We start from the raw sequence: 12,909 nt of genomic DNA, 5'->3' as shown, positions 1-12,909 counted from the left end.
CGCTTTGGGAAGAGCGGGGCAGAGGCGCGCGAGAGGCCCGCCTAGAGTGCCCAGTTTCCGGTTCGTGGCCGGATGTGCTTCTTCGGGAAGCTTTCAGTGGAAAGCGGGGGGGGGAGTTGGGAGTTAGTAGGAAGGATGGGGGGGGGGTGTTTAGGAGTCGTGTGAATAAAAAGTTTAAAATGGTGGTGTGGTTTTTTTTTTCTCCAAATTTGGCTACTTTCAGAGATGGGGGGACTTTAGCCCTCGGAATTCTTTTTTCTTTTCCTTTTTTTTTTTGAATTTTTAAACATAAAAACACCATCATTCATTACAATCATAGAAAGTGTGTCCATCGGTTAAGATTCTTTTGTGCATAATCCCATATCCAAAATTACAAATTATTTAATTTCTCTTATTTGGCAACTTTATATATCCCTTTATAATATTATTATTCTCATTTAACAATTATTTAACAAAAGATTAACTCCCATAAGAAAACATTTCATATATTTTAACATTACCTTAATTTCATATTTCATACTTCATCCCCATGCTTTAGAGCTCGGAATTCTTGAGCCCACTGGGGAATTCCGGGAGTTGAAGATATCCAGGCATCTGAAAGTGCCCATGTTTGAAAAATCATGGTTGAAATCATGCTGAATCTATGGAAAATGGTGCACCAGCATGTCCTGGGCACTAATATTGATATTGTTTCCTGATTGCTTATTTCTTCCCTATGACTATCATTAAGTGTTGTACCTTATGATTCTTGAGGAACGTATCTTTTATGTACACTCAGAGCATATGCACCAAAGACAAATTCCTTGGGTGTCCAATCACACTTGGCCAATAAAGAATTCCATTCTGTTCCAAGATGTCCTTCTTGCCCATGTGATACCATCCTGAGCTGATACCCAGCTCATGGCTTCCACCAGTCTTAACCTTTCCAGTGCTGGAATGGATTTCCCCCTCTGATTAAACTCCCACAGAATCATGAGGGGTGAATTTTATGGAGCTCTCCTATCTGCCCATCCGTTCATTCTGTAGGGACATAAGAGGAGTAGAATAGGGAGGAATGTAGGGACATAACAACTTGCTGTCTTGCTTCCGTAAGAATTGCTTCGCTGAAAAGTGGAATTGCCTCAGCCATTTGCTCCTACCAGCAATCTCGTTTTCTGTTATCTTGTTTTTCTGTAAAACTCGGAGCCTGGTACCTGTGTTGCTAAGCACCCAGCCCCTCTGTTGCTAAGCACTCATCCACCCCTGTTCCTTGCTGCAGTCAGTGCAGGGCTACAAGGAAGGCATGGGTGGTGTGCGGGGTGGGGTGGGGTCAGAATTGGGTAATCTGAAGATATAAAAGCACGTCATTACCTTCCCCAAGGTGTGGCTGTTCCTCGCATGTATTGTATCTGTATGTTCTGGATATAGTTTCACCCAGTATTTGTTTTTGGCCAAAAATAAAATCATCTCCTTTTTGCAAGCCTTGTCTCTGGTCACACTCTCTTTAGCATCTCAGTGGCTCAGGGAAACTTCTGGGACCTTACACATCCATTCATCCTGTCATCTGTCCATCCATCCATTGGCTCTTTCTCTCTCTCTCTCTTATCTATCTACCATGTTTCCCCGAAAATAAGACGCTGCCTTATATTTTTTTGAACCCTGAAATAAGCGCTTGGCCTTATTGCCATGCACTCAAAAGCCCGATTGGGCTTATTATCAGGGGATGTCTTATTTTGGGGGAAACAGGGTATCTATCTATCTATCTATCTATCTATCTATCTATCTATCTATCTATCTATCTAATCTATCCGTCCTATGGTTCTATCTCTCTCTAATCTATGGCTCTGTATCTGTCTGTCCATCCATTCGTCCGTCCATCCATCTCTACCTACCTATCATCTACCTACCTACCTACCATCCATCCATCTAATCCGTCCATCCATCCATCTAAATTTATATGGCCACCCAACTCTCAGTTTGGAAGGAAAGTGTGTTCATATGCCCCGATTAACATGAAAAATGTTTCCTTCCTTCCCCAGGGAAATTCCCATTAAATTTCAAGAAAAAGATGTAGCTTTTTCAAGGAACCATAGATACTGTAGATGCTGCACATGTACTTCCAAAGTATCTTTTTGTCTTTAAACCTAAAAGCACTAACAGCGCTAAGAGATCTGCAATGCCATTAACACGAGAGTGGGAATGTTAATCTTTTATTAAATAACATGCCACACACCTAATCCGTTCACACCTGAACACAACTGCCCATCCTATCTCATCATGCAGTGCTTTGATTCTCCAGCCACGCTGAGGTCATTTCACATCCTCTCCGTAACAGTGACGCTACATTCCATCTCCTACAATGATACTGCACTTTGGATCTTATCTACTTTGGGAAATGCCAAAACATCTCATTGAAATACGTACAGGAAGTGAGAAGGTGATGAATTTTTAGAATGGACTACAGAATTCTTTGGATAGATATTCTTTTTATGACAACTGTGCGGTAGCCCCTGGAAGCAGTGGTCTATTTGGAGCAGCTGATAACTTTACACAAACAATGTTCCTTAAAAGCTGCCCGCATCCTAAGATTTGCCCATCTGTCGATCAGAGAATAGTTTTGGCAAAGGGAAATCTATCTGGTTCATTTTTTAAAACGGCAGATTTTGCTCCATAATATGATATCAAAGGAGCATGAGTGGCACAGCAGACTAATACTACTGTTAAAAGGTAGTATTTAGCTTCCAGCTGCCTGCAATTACTGCGAGTTCAATTCTCACCAGGCTCAAGGTTGACTCAGCCTTCCATCCTTTCTAAGGTAGGTAAAATGAGGACCCAGTTTGTGGGGGCAATAAGCTGACTTTGTATAAAATATACAAAAGTATGAAGGCTATTGCTTAACGCATTGTAAGCCGCCCTGAGTCTCCGGAGAAGGGCGGCATATAAATCAAAATAAAAATAAAAAAAATAAAAAAATAAATGAAAGTTGAGTTTATCAAGCATTTTGACAAAATTCAGCCTTTGTATTTGTGATGTAAACGAATAAAGCCGAGCAGCACATTTCCATTAAAAATTAATGAATACAAAAAAGGAAGCAAAGAATATTTTGGAAAGTTTTAGAAATAAAACGCAGACGCACGAAATATCAAATTCAGAATGGGTCATTTAATCCTGTTAAGTCAAGGTGCAGATTTTCCAAGTTCATCTGTTGCCAGCAACAGACGAACCATAAAATGTTTGTCAACGCACTACTTCTGTTATTAGGTGTTGGCTTCTTTCCAAGTTTGCATGTTAGGAAAAACAAGAGATTTAACAATAGAACAAATCAAATTAAAGCAGCTGGAAAAGAGGTGAACATTTTTGTCAACAGTAGTTGCGAAAGCAGGCTTTTCAGCATTCTTAAGGCTAAAGAAATCTGTTTGTTGGATACAGATATCCGTTTTAATATTCCTGCAGACCTGCAGAATGAAATGTATTTGCAATTACTTTTAATCTGGACCATATTCATGATGACCTGTTTGCTTCCATATGAGAGTGAAACATCTCTGAGCGTTAAATCCCGTTAACAAAGCCAATTGGTAGTTTGAATTCTGCCGTAGGGAGCACCATATTTGTTCAGTTTAAAAAACACAAAATTAAAATTTTTACAGCCAACCTGAAATAATGTCCTTCCAACTGATACAAAAATACAGCTCAATTAGAAATCATGTGGGTAAGATAAAATGAGTAAAGGGGGAAGAAATTTTGCATGTCGAAACCTTATCCGGTCCCTGAAAAGGATTAACGGAGCCAGGTTGTGTTTAACTGTGATTGACTTTTGATGCTGGTGTCCAATTTTAGCACTTCACGAATTGCCATTGTGGCATAAGCAGATGGCGGGAGGGAGAACTCCATCTTCAGAGCCTTGTATTTGCCTCCTGCAATAAGTAAATCAAACATTAAAAGAGTAGCTGGACACCCAACTACATGTTTGGGCTTGATAAATTGACACTTGCAGCCTGAAACTTAATGTAGAATATGTAACTCTGTAGCATCAGTTTGTTAATATAATGCAACTGGCAGTTGGAACAGAGAGGGAGGGGGAGTAGAATGTCCCAGCCCGCAGCATCCATCGTTATTCACCTGGCTAGCATCCTGTCAGTGTGTGAGAGAGATGAGGGGTGTTTGGAAACTCAAAACAGTATTTGCTGTGTGAGCAAAGAGGAGACGGGAAGGAGGCTGAGTGTGGTTTAGCTCAATCTGTAGTAAAGCTGCTTGCTGCTGTGAAAATAAAACTCCTCTCCTCTGCTTGTGTTTTGCATTTGGAACAGATTTCTTTTGAGGTGGGGAGGGGGAGTACAACTCCTTAGCATCAGAGTGTGTTAATAATAATATAGGAAATACTACTGCTCTGCCGGTCATTTCGAAAAATCTTTTCTTAGTGAGCACCTAGAAGCCAAGAGGAACATATGTGGCAAATTTCAAGTTTGTAGGCTTTACGGTTCTGGAGATTTCGCGATTAATGCGTGAGTGGTTTTCGCTTTTATACATATATAGATTAGCATATGAAAGCTTTTAATAAGTATTAATTTAAAAAAATAATGTTCAAGCTTAACATTAAAACATTAAAACTCTTCCTGGCCCTGAACAGGATACCATCATCATCATTTAACGACCCCATAATCCCTTGCGGGGTGGAGTCTGAGGAACTGAATGGAGCTAGCAGGGTGTTTTACTGGCCGGATGCCCTTCCTGTCACCAATGCGGAGTTTTATTTCAGCAGATAAATTCTCATTGTGCCCAGAGAGAGAAATATCTGCCTCTACCTAGGATCGAACTCACAGCCTCCTGATTGTGAGGCGAGAGCTCCCCTTCTAGGCCACCGCACCACTCTAACAGGATACCATGTTGGATTAATTTAAATATTTACCTGTTGCAAGAGCTGCAGGTATTTTTCCTTCCAGTTTATCCAAGTCAGTAGTAAATAATGGGATTTTAGGATCATCGTATTCAATCAATTCCCTTTTATAAAAATACGAGAGTTAAAAATGAACCACAATGAAAAACTTTGCATTTAAGGTGGAACTTGAATGCTCTACAGGTACTCCTCGGCTTCTGACCACAATTGAGCCCCAAATTTATGTTGCTAAGCGAGACAGATGTTAAGTGAGCATTGCCACATGTTACGACCTTTTGTTATCATAGTTGTGAAGTGAATCACTGCAGTTAAGTTTAGTAACAGAGCTGTGGTGGGTTGCCCCTGGTTCGTACCGGTTCTATAGAACCGGTAGTAAAACTGGTGGGAGGCTCCGCCCACTGACCCTGACATCACCAGAAGCGATCTGCGCATGTGCAGAAGGAAGGTGCGCGAGAGAGCGAAGCGAGTGCGTGCACGCGATCCCGTTGCGAACCGGTAGTAAAGGTAAGTAGAACCCACCCCTGTAACAGAGTTGTTAAGGGAATCTGGCTTCCACATTGACTTTGCTTGTCAGAAGTTCGCAAAATATGATCACATGACCCCAGGACACTACAACTGTCATAAGTACATGCCAGTTGCCAAGCATCTGAATTTTGATCACATGACCATGGGGATGCTGCAACGGTCATAAATGTGAAAAATAGTCATAAGTCCCTTTTCTCCATTACGCTGTAACTTTGAATGGTCACTAAATGAACCGTTATAACTTGAGGACTACCCGTACAGGATTTCACGATTCCATCATATAGTAGCAGTAGAACAGTTATTAAAATGGTTACACAAATTTCATGATCGAAATGTTTTTGCTCCAAAACATACAGTGGGGGAACAAAAAGAGTTTTAACAAAGGAGTTGGACTTGGGGAGTTTGGTGGGAAAATTTGAAGACAAATTCCTGACAAACCTTCTAGCTCAAACGCTGGCCCATTTATGACTTGTGGACTTCAACTCCCAGAATTCCTGGCTGGCTCAGGAATTCTGGGAGTTGAAGTCCACAAGTTATAAAAAGGCCAAGGTTCCCTACCCCTGGCCTAACCTAAGAAATAAAATCCTCAGACGTATCAGTAGTGGGTTTCACTTACCTTCGCTACCGGGTCGGAATTGTGCATGTGCAAAGCGTCCGTGATGACATCCGGAAGGGTGGGCGGAGCCTCCCGCCACCTCCGCTACCGACTCATCCGAACCGGGGCAAACCAGTAGAAACCCACCATTGAGACATATCCCAATAAAATGAAGGTGAGGGAAGGAGAACATGCACATCTAAACCAGTGGTGAAATGTAAAATTTGTTACTACCGGTTCTGTGGGTGTGGCTTGGTGGTGGTGGGGTAATGTGAAAGGGTGGGCGTGGCTTTTTTTTTTTTTTTTTTAGTTTTAAAAGCATTTTTTCTACAACCTTAAGAGCTTGCAGAAAAAAATGCTTTTAAAAGCCTCTGACGATCAGGCAACTCAGCTGGGATCGCCAGAGGCTTTTAAAGGCATTTTTTTTTTCTACAACCTCTTCGGCCGAAGAGGTTGCAGAAAAAAATGCTTTTAAAAGCCTCTGACGATCCCAGCTGAGCCACGCGATCATCAGAGGCTTTTTGTTTTTACTTTTAAAAGCATTTTTTCGGCCGAAGAGGTTGTAGAAAAAATGCTTTTAAAAGTAAAAAAAAAAAAAGCCTCTGATGATCGTGTGGCTCAGCTGGGCATGGGCGGGGGGGGGGGCAGAGATTTTTGCTACCGGTTCTCTGAACCACCCGCCGCCATCGCATCCGAACCGGGAGCATTTCACCCCTGCATCTAACCCTGAATAAATTAGACTTTCCTGTATTTGTTTACTTACCAGCTCACGTTCTGAGGTCGGATAATAACCTTTCTATAAGCCCCAGATAATGAGTAGTCTCGAATTTTGTGCTTCATGTTGTTAATATCCAGGTTGTCACTGGCTAGCATTTCCTTGTAGCTTTCTCCAACTGTCAACAAAAAGGGACAGATGCTGAACTATAACACGCAAATGAGAGTAAAAACATATCGCCACACTCATGCTGAAGCATCTCTCTTCCACCACAGAAATACAATCTTTTTATATCGCAGTTGAGTTTTACTTTTGGGGGGGTCCTTAATGCTCTCTGAGCTTGGTTGTTTCCTTGGAGACGTTTCATTACCAAACTATATAACGTCATCAGTGCTGAATATGTAACACTGTTAGCACTGATGATGTTACTTAAGTTTGGCAATGGAGTATCTGCAAAAAAACAACCAAGCTCAGAAAAAAACAAGGACGCCCACAAAAGTAAACTACGATATAAAAATATTGTATTTCTGTGGTAGAAGGGAGGTGCTACAAATATTCTCTTTTATCAGTTTAATTTTTGTATTTCTTTTGGAATACTATTATAATACCTACCTACTGATATTAGAGACAGTGAATTTATTGTTTATTCTTCCAGCAGACTCAATCTTAATAATAGCAAGATGAAATGAAAAATCCAGCAAATTCATCAAGGTTTAGGATGAAGGAGCTGTAAGGTTTCAAACTCAAATTTGCTTTTATTGGATTGTTGCATGATGACAATCAAGAGTCATTTTTCAGCCATATAAAATTAATTAGGTAAAGGTAAAGGTTCCCCTCGCACATATGTGCTAGTCGTTCCCGACTCTAGGGGGCGATGCTCATCTCTGTTTCAAAGCCGAAGAGCCAGCGCTGTCCGAAGACGTCTCCGTGGTCATGTGGCTGACATGACTCAACGCCAAAGGCCCCACAGAACGCTGGTGGTCCCTATTTTTCTACTTGCATTTTTTACGTGCTTTCGAACGGCTAGGTTGGAAGAAGCTGGGACAAGTCACGGGAGCTCACCCCATTACGCGGCACTAGGGATTCGAACAGCTGGAACTGCCGACCTTTCGATTGACAAGCTCAGCGTCTCAGCCACTGAGTCACCGTGCGCCTTTAAATTAATTAATTAATTAGCTAAATTAAGTAACAAACAAATAAATAAATACAATAGATAAACTCGGTAATGGATGAGAAATTTAATATGAATATACCACCCTATGGAAAGAACACCATCATATATGAATTGTCAATCACTCTATTCCTCTATTTTTCTCCCTTTGGGTTGTTACTCAATTAGGGCATATTTTTTGAACAAAACTCTTACTTTTATGCTTTGGATAAATCACATCAAAGCCAGGAAGGGGCATGACAACATCATGGATGGTGTAATTATCCACATCTGCCTCTTCGATATGAACAGCTGTACCTTAAAGTCAAAAGAGAAGTTTTCCATGTATTCCGTATATTATTTTTCCCAGTCCTCCCAACCATTTCTTTTTTTTTTAAAAGCCTCCTTCAAAAAAAGCTCCTTTAAAAGAAGAAGCCACAGTTAAAAGAAAGAAAAGGAAGACCAAACACAATTTAAATTAAGAAAGACTTGGCTAACACAGAACTGCCTATTAAGCAGAAACTATTTTTGTGTTAAATTTATATTTACCGACAAAGAAATAAAAGGGAGTCTAGCATAGATCTATTTCAAGCTATTTAGCTCTCATCAGCTAGACATACCCTTCTGGGATTCGAACCTGGACTACTTACATATTAGATCACGGGTGTCAAACTCAAGGCCCGCGGGATGCTTTGATCTGGCCCACGGGGGGCTGCCCCGAAAACAGCAAAGGACCTCCCTACGGTGCCTCTGCCAGCAAAAATGGAGCTCGGGAGGGCCACTCGATTTCATTGAGGGCCGCATCAGTGTTGTGTTTGATCTCAGGGGGGCTGGGAGGGGCGTGGCCAGCTCAACGTCACTCGTGCCGGGGGCACCTGTGGTGGCCTGAGCGCTGTGCCAGCAAAAACAGGCTCCCGAGCTCCATTTTTAGTTGCAACGGCCCCCTGCAACCCTTTGCCAGTGAAAATGGAAGCTCGGGGAGGCCGATTTCGCTGGAAGAGGGTTGCAGGAGGTCGTCATGGCCGAAAACAGAGCCCGGGTGGGCTGCACGAGGCCTCCCTGAGCTCCGTTTTTGCTGGCAGAGGGTTGCAGGAGGCCGTCACGGCCGAAAATCGGGAGCTTGGGAGCCCATTTGCCAAATGTTTCATGATCTGCAACCTGAAGAATTGTTAATATTTTACCTCCTTTTAGTACCAAATCCCCTGGAACTGCTTTCAACCCGTATTCTTCTATTCTTTGGCTCACTATGTTGTTCCATACATAACTCTGGTAACTATGAATATACATCAAACGATAATTTCTTGTTATCTGTAAGAGAAAAGTATCATTATATGCTGCATACACTTCACTTTATTTACTGGTTTATTCAATCAGTGTCTTGTATCAAATAGGATACTTAATAATCATAGAGAGGAATGCAGCAAGAATGTATAAAACAAGAGGCATATAAAGAGTTAAGTGTCAGTGTTCCTACAGATGCCCTAATTAAATCATGAGCCTCGAGCCAAGCTTCAAAAGAAATCCAGTTATTTATTAGGAGCTTCATGTCGGCCAGTTCCAAGTGAAGCCAACTCTGACCCCACGTAATTTACGACTCAGAGGGGTCGTAAATGACCCTGTATCCCCCTCTCCTCCCAGGGTGTGTCATCAGTCACATTCGCCAATGGAGCAATTTCGTGGGTTGTAGAGATCACTCCCCTCTGACCACTGTGGGTAACCTTGGGAGACAGCCTTGAGAGAGATATGTCTGGAATGTGCTTTTGTTTTTGGCTGCCATGCTGCTTTGCCGGTTTTCCCATTCCCCCTTGCCTATGGCAAGTCAAGCAGGCCAGGGATACTTTGCGAGTTGACAATAAGCACATCTGTGGTAACAATCAATAGCAGCGTATTTCCTGAGGAAAATCAAATCTTAATATCGCATTGGATTTTCCTCAGATTGAATATGTTTCCCAATATAATATCAACAACAAACAAAGGCTATAATTGTTTTAGTTAGATTTTACATTTAGTTACAGTGAAGACTCATGTTTCGAGAACACAGAATAATATTTGCTAAATGTTTAATTCTTCTTTTCTTTCTACCTCGGCCAAAAATATCCTGTACTTTCTCTTCTCTCTTTTTTTTTAAGCTGAGTATTATGCTGTGTATATATTTATTTATCATATGGCATAAAGGGCACGGATGTTAGTAGTAAAAAATATACAAAAGGAGCACATCATACAATGGAACACATTGTGATGGAAATATGCAAGCAATTTTGTGAAGTCTGAGGAATTCAAGAAGTTATATATAGATAGTCCTCGACTTACAACAGTTCGTTTAGTGACCGGCACTGAAAAAAAGGGATATAGGACCATCTTTCAGAGTTACGACCTTTCCGGCATCCCCATGATCACATGATCAAAATTCAGACGCTTGGCAACTGGTTTATATTTATGACCGTTGCTGGGTCCCATGGTCATGTGATGCGAAAGCCAAGTCCACGGGGAAGCCAGATTCCACTTAACAACCGGGTTACTAACTTATCCACCACAGTGATTCACTTAACAACAGAGGCAAGAAAGGACGTCAAACGGGCAAAATTAACAAACGTCTCACTTCAACAACCGAGATTCTGGGCTCCATTGTGGTCGTAAGTTGAGGACTGCCTGTATTTTCTCCGCCTGTCCAGAAAGAGTCTTCAAACCAGTGGTGAAATCCTACTGGTTCGCACCGGTTCGGGAGAACCGGTAATGATAAAAGCTACCGGTTCGGCGAACTGGTAGTAAAAAAAAAGCGACAGGTTGGTCCTAACCAGTATTTCCGATGATCAGCTGTGCCGCGTGATTTATTTCTAGCGAATCTAAATAGCGCAGCATAGCTGTCCCCCCCCCTGCTGTTCTACTTACCTTCTTAAGCATCCTTTCTCTGCGCGAAGGGTGCGTTTGGCGCAAACCACGCATGTGCGGGCAGCGAACCGGTGGCAAATTACGGAGGATTTCACCAATGCTTCAAACCCTACCCTAACACTGACATGGGTGTTAAAAAAACCCCTCTTTCTTACCATGTTGAATGCAGAGACGATATTTTTCAGGCCGTATTTAGAAAGCCCCCAGAGTAACTGGCCTTCCACGCATCTTTTCTCAAGCAGGGTCTTAAAGGCTGCCTCGGGGTCTTTCGTCCTCGCCCATTCCTCTCGGCATTTTACCAAGGAACCCTTTTCAACTGTAAATTGAAATTTTGACGGAAAAAGGCAAGAATTGTTAAGTCCTCGACTTACGACCACAATCGAGCCCAACATTTACATCGCTACGTGAGACATCTGTTAAGTGAGTTTTGCCCCCATTTTACATTTCTCGCCATATGTCTTAAAGCGAATCCCTGCAGCTGTTTTAATTAGTAACTCGGGCGTTAAGTGAATCTGGCTTCCCTATTGATTTGGCTCGTCCGAAGGTCGCCAAAGGGGATCACGTGGCCCCCACCCGGAAGACACTGTGACCGTCATAAATGTGAATCAGGTGTCCAGCGTCTGAATGTAAATCACGTGACCACGGGGGATGCTGCAATGGTTGTAAGTCTGAAAAATGGCCACAAGTCACTGTTTTCCAGTGCCGTTGTAACTTGAAACGGTCACTAAGCAAAGTGTGGTACGTCGAGGACTGCCTGTATTGACAAATGACATCGTTATGGGTAGTCCTTGACTTGCGACAGTTCATTTAGTGACCGTTCCAATTTACAACGGCACTGAAAAATGACCGTTTTTCACACTTATGACCATTGCAGCATCTCCACGGTCATGTGATTTACATTATTATGTGATTAAAAATTCAGGCACTTGGCAACTGACTCATATTTATGACGGTTCCAGTGTCCCAGGGTCACGTATTCCACTCTTGCGACCTTCTGACTAGCAAAGTCAAAGAGGAAACCAGGTTTATTTAACAAGTGTGTTACTAACTTAACACCTGCAGTGATTCACTTAACAACTGTGGCAGGAAAGATTGTAGAACGGGACGAAACTTACCGTGTTTCCCCAAAAATAAGACCCTGTCTTATATGTTTTTTTTGAACCCTGAAATTAGCGCTTGGCCTTACTGCCATGCGCTCAAAAGCCCGATTGGGCTTATTATCAGGGGTGTCTTATTTTGGGGAAAACAGGGTATCTATCTATCTAATCTATCTATCATCTCTATCTATTTCTATCTATCATCTCTCTCTCTCTCTCTAATATCTATCTATCTATCTATCTATCTATCTATCTATCTATCTATCATCTCTCTATCTATCTATCATCTCTCTCTCTCTATCTATCTATCATCTCTATCTATCATCTCTATCTATCTATCTATCTATCTATCTATCTATCTATCTATCTATCTATCATCTCTCTCTCTAATCTCTATCTACCTATCTATCTATCTATCTATCTATCTATCTATCTATCTATCTATCATCTCTCTCTCTCTATCATCTCTCTCTCTAATCTCTCTCTCTCTCTCTCTCTCTCTCTCTCTCTCTAATCTCTCTCTCTCTATCTACCTACCTACCTACTATGTTTCCCCGAAAATAAGACCCTGTCTTACATTTTTTTTGAACCTGAAATAAGCGCTTGGCCTTATTCCCATGCGCTCAAAAGCCCGATTGGTCTTATTATCAGGGGATGTCTCATTTGGGGGGAAACAGGGTACTTATCAAATGTCTCACTTTGCAACAGGAATTTGGGGCTCAATTGCGGTCATAAATCCAGGATTAGCTGTGCTAGCTTTTAAAAAACTAGGTAGTTTCTCTTATTTCAATGATATTTCAATTTAATACTTGCCTCCTGGACGTGGTTTGAGAATTAAATCTATGGCTTCGTTCCAGTTGCTTTGCAGTATAGCTCTAAAAATCCAAACACATTTTTTGAGACTGTACCGTATTAGTCAAAAGAAAACACTTCAAGGCACATTATGCTGTTGCTAAAGCCAGCAAACAGAAGAGATCTAATCTGCAATTCTCACTTTTTGAAAATTTATGTTGACATGAAACCCCAAATGACGAGTTAATGAAAAGCCTAAAAAATACAGACCGA

General features: G+C 41.7%; 1 protein-coding gene across 5 annotated transcripts in view; it reads right to left on the bottom strand.

Annotated features, from left to right (window-relative positions):
• Positions 1 to 3,121: 3,121 nt before the first annotated feature.
• Positions 3,122 to 12,909, bottom strand: part of PUS7 (pseudouridine synthase 7) — a 30,700-nt gene continuing 20,912 nt past the window's right edge. For all 5 annotated transcript variants that reach the window (XM_060692678.2, XM_087873360.1, XM_087873359.1 and 2 more), the window contains 7 exons: positions 12,658 to 12,719; positions 10,903 to 11,063; positions 9,040 to 9,166; positions 8,075 to 8,176; positions 6,757 to 6,886; positions 4,886 to 4,977; positions 3,122 to 3,893 (listed from right to left, as the gene is read on the bottom strand). In XM_060692678.2, the coding sequence (XP_060548661.2) occupies positions 3,757 to 3,893; positions 4,886 to 4,977; positions 6,757 to 6,886; positions 8,075 to 8,176; positions 9,040 to 9,166; positions 10,903 to 11,063; positions 12,658 to 12,719 (811 nt within the window). In that variant the 3' untranslated portion in view covers positions 3,122 to 3,756. The remainder of the gene's footprint in view (positions 3,894 to 4,885; positions 4,978 to 6,756; positions 6,887 to 8,074; positions 8,177 to 9,039; positions 9,167 to 10,902; positions 11,064 to 12,657; positions 12,720 to 12,909) is intronic.

Source organism: Pantherophis guttatus, chromosome 7, assembly GCF_059756535.1.
Source record: "Pantherophis guttatus breed Tessera chromosome 7, ASM5975653v1, whole genome shotgun sequence".
NCBI lineage: Eukaryota > Metazoa > Chordata > Lepidosauria > Squamata > Colubridae > Pantherophis > Pantherophis guttatus.
The sequence above is the reverse complement of the archived record's forward strand: the minus strand, read 5'-3'. Positions and strand labels throughout refer to the sequence as shown.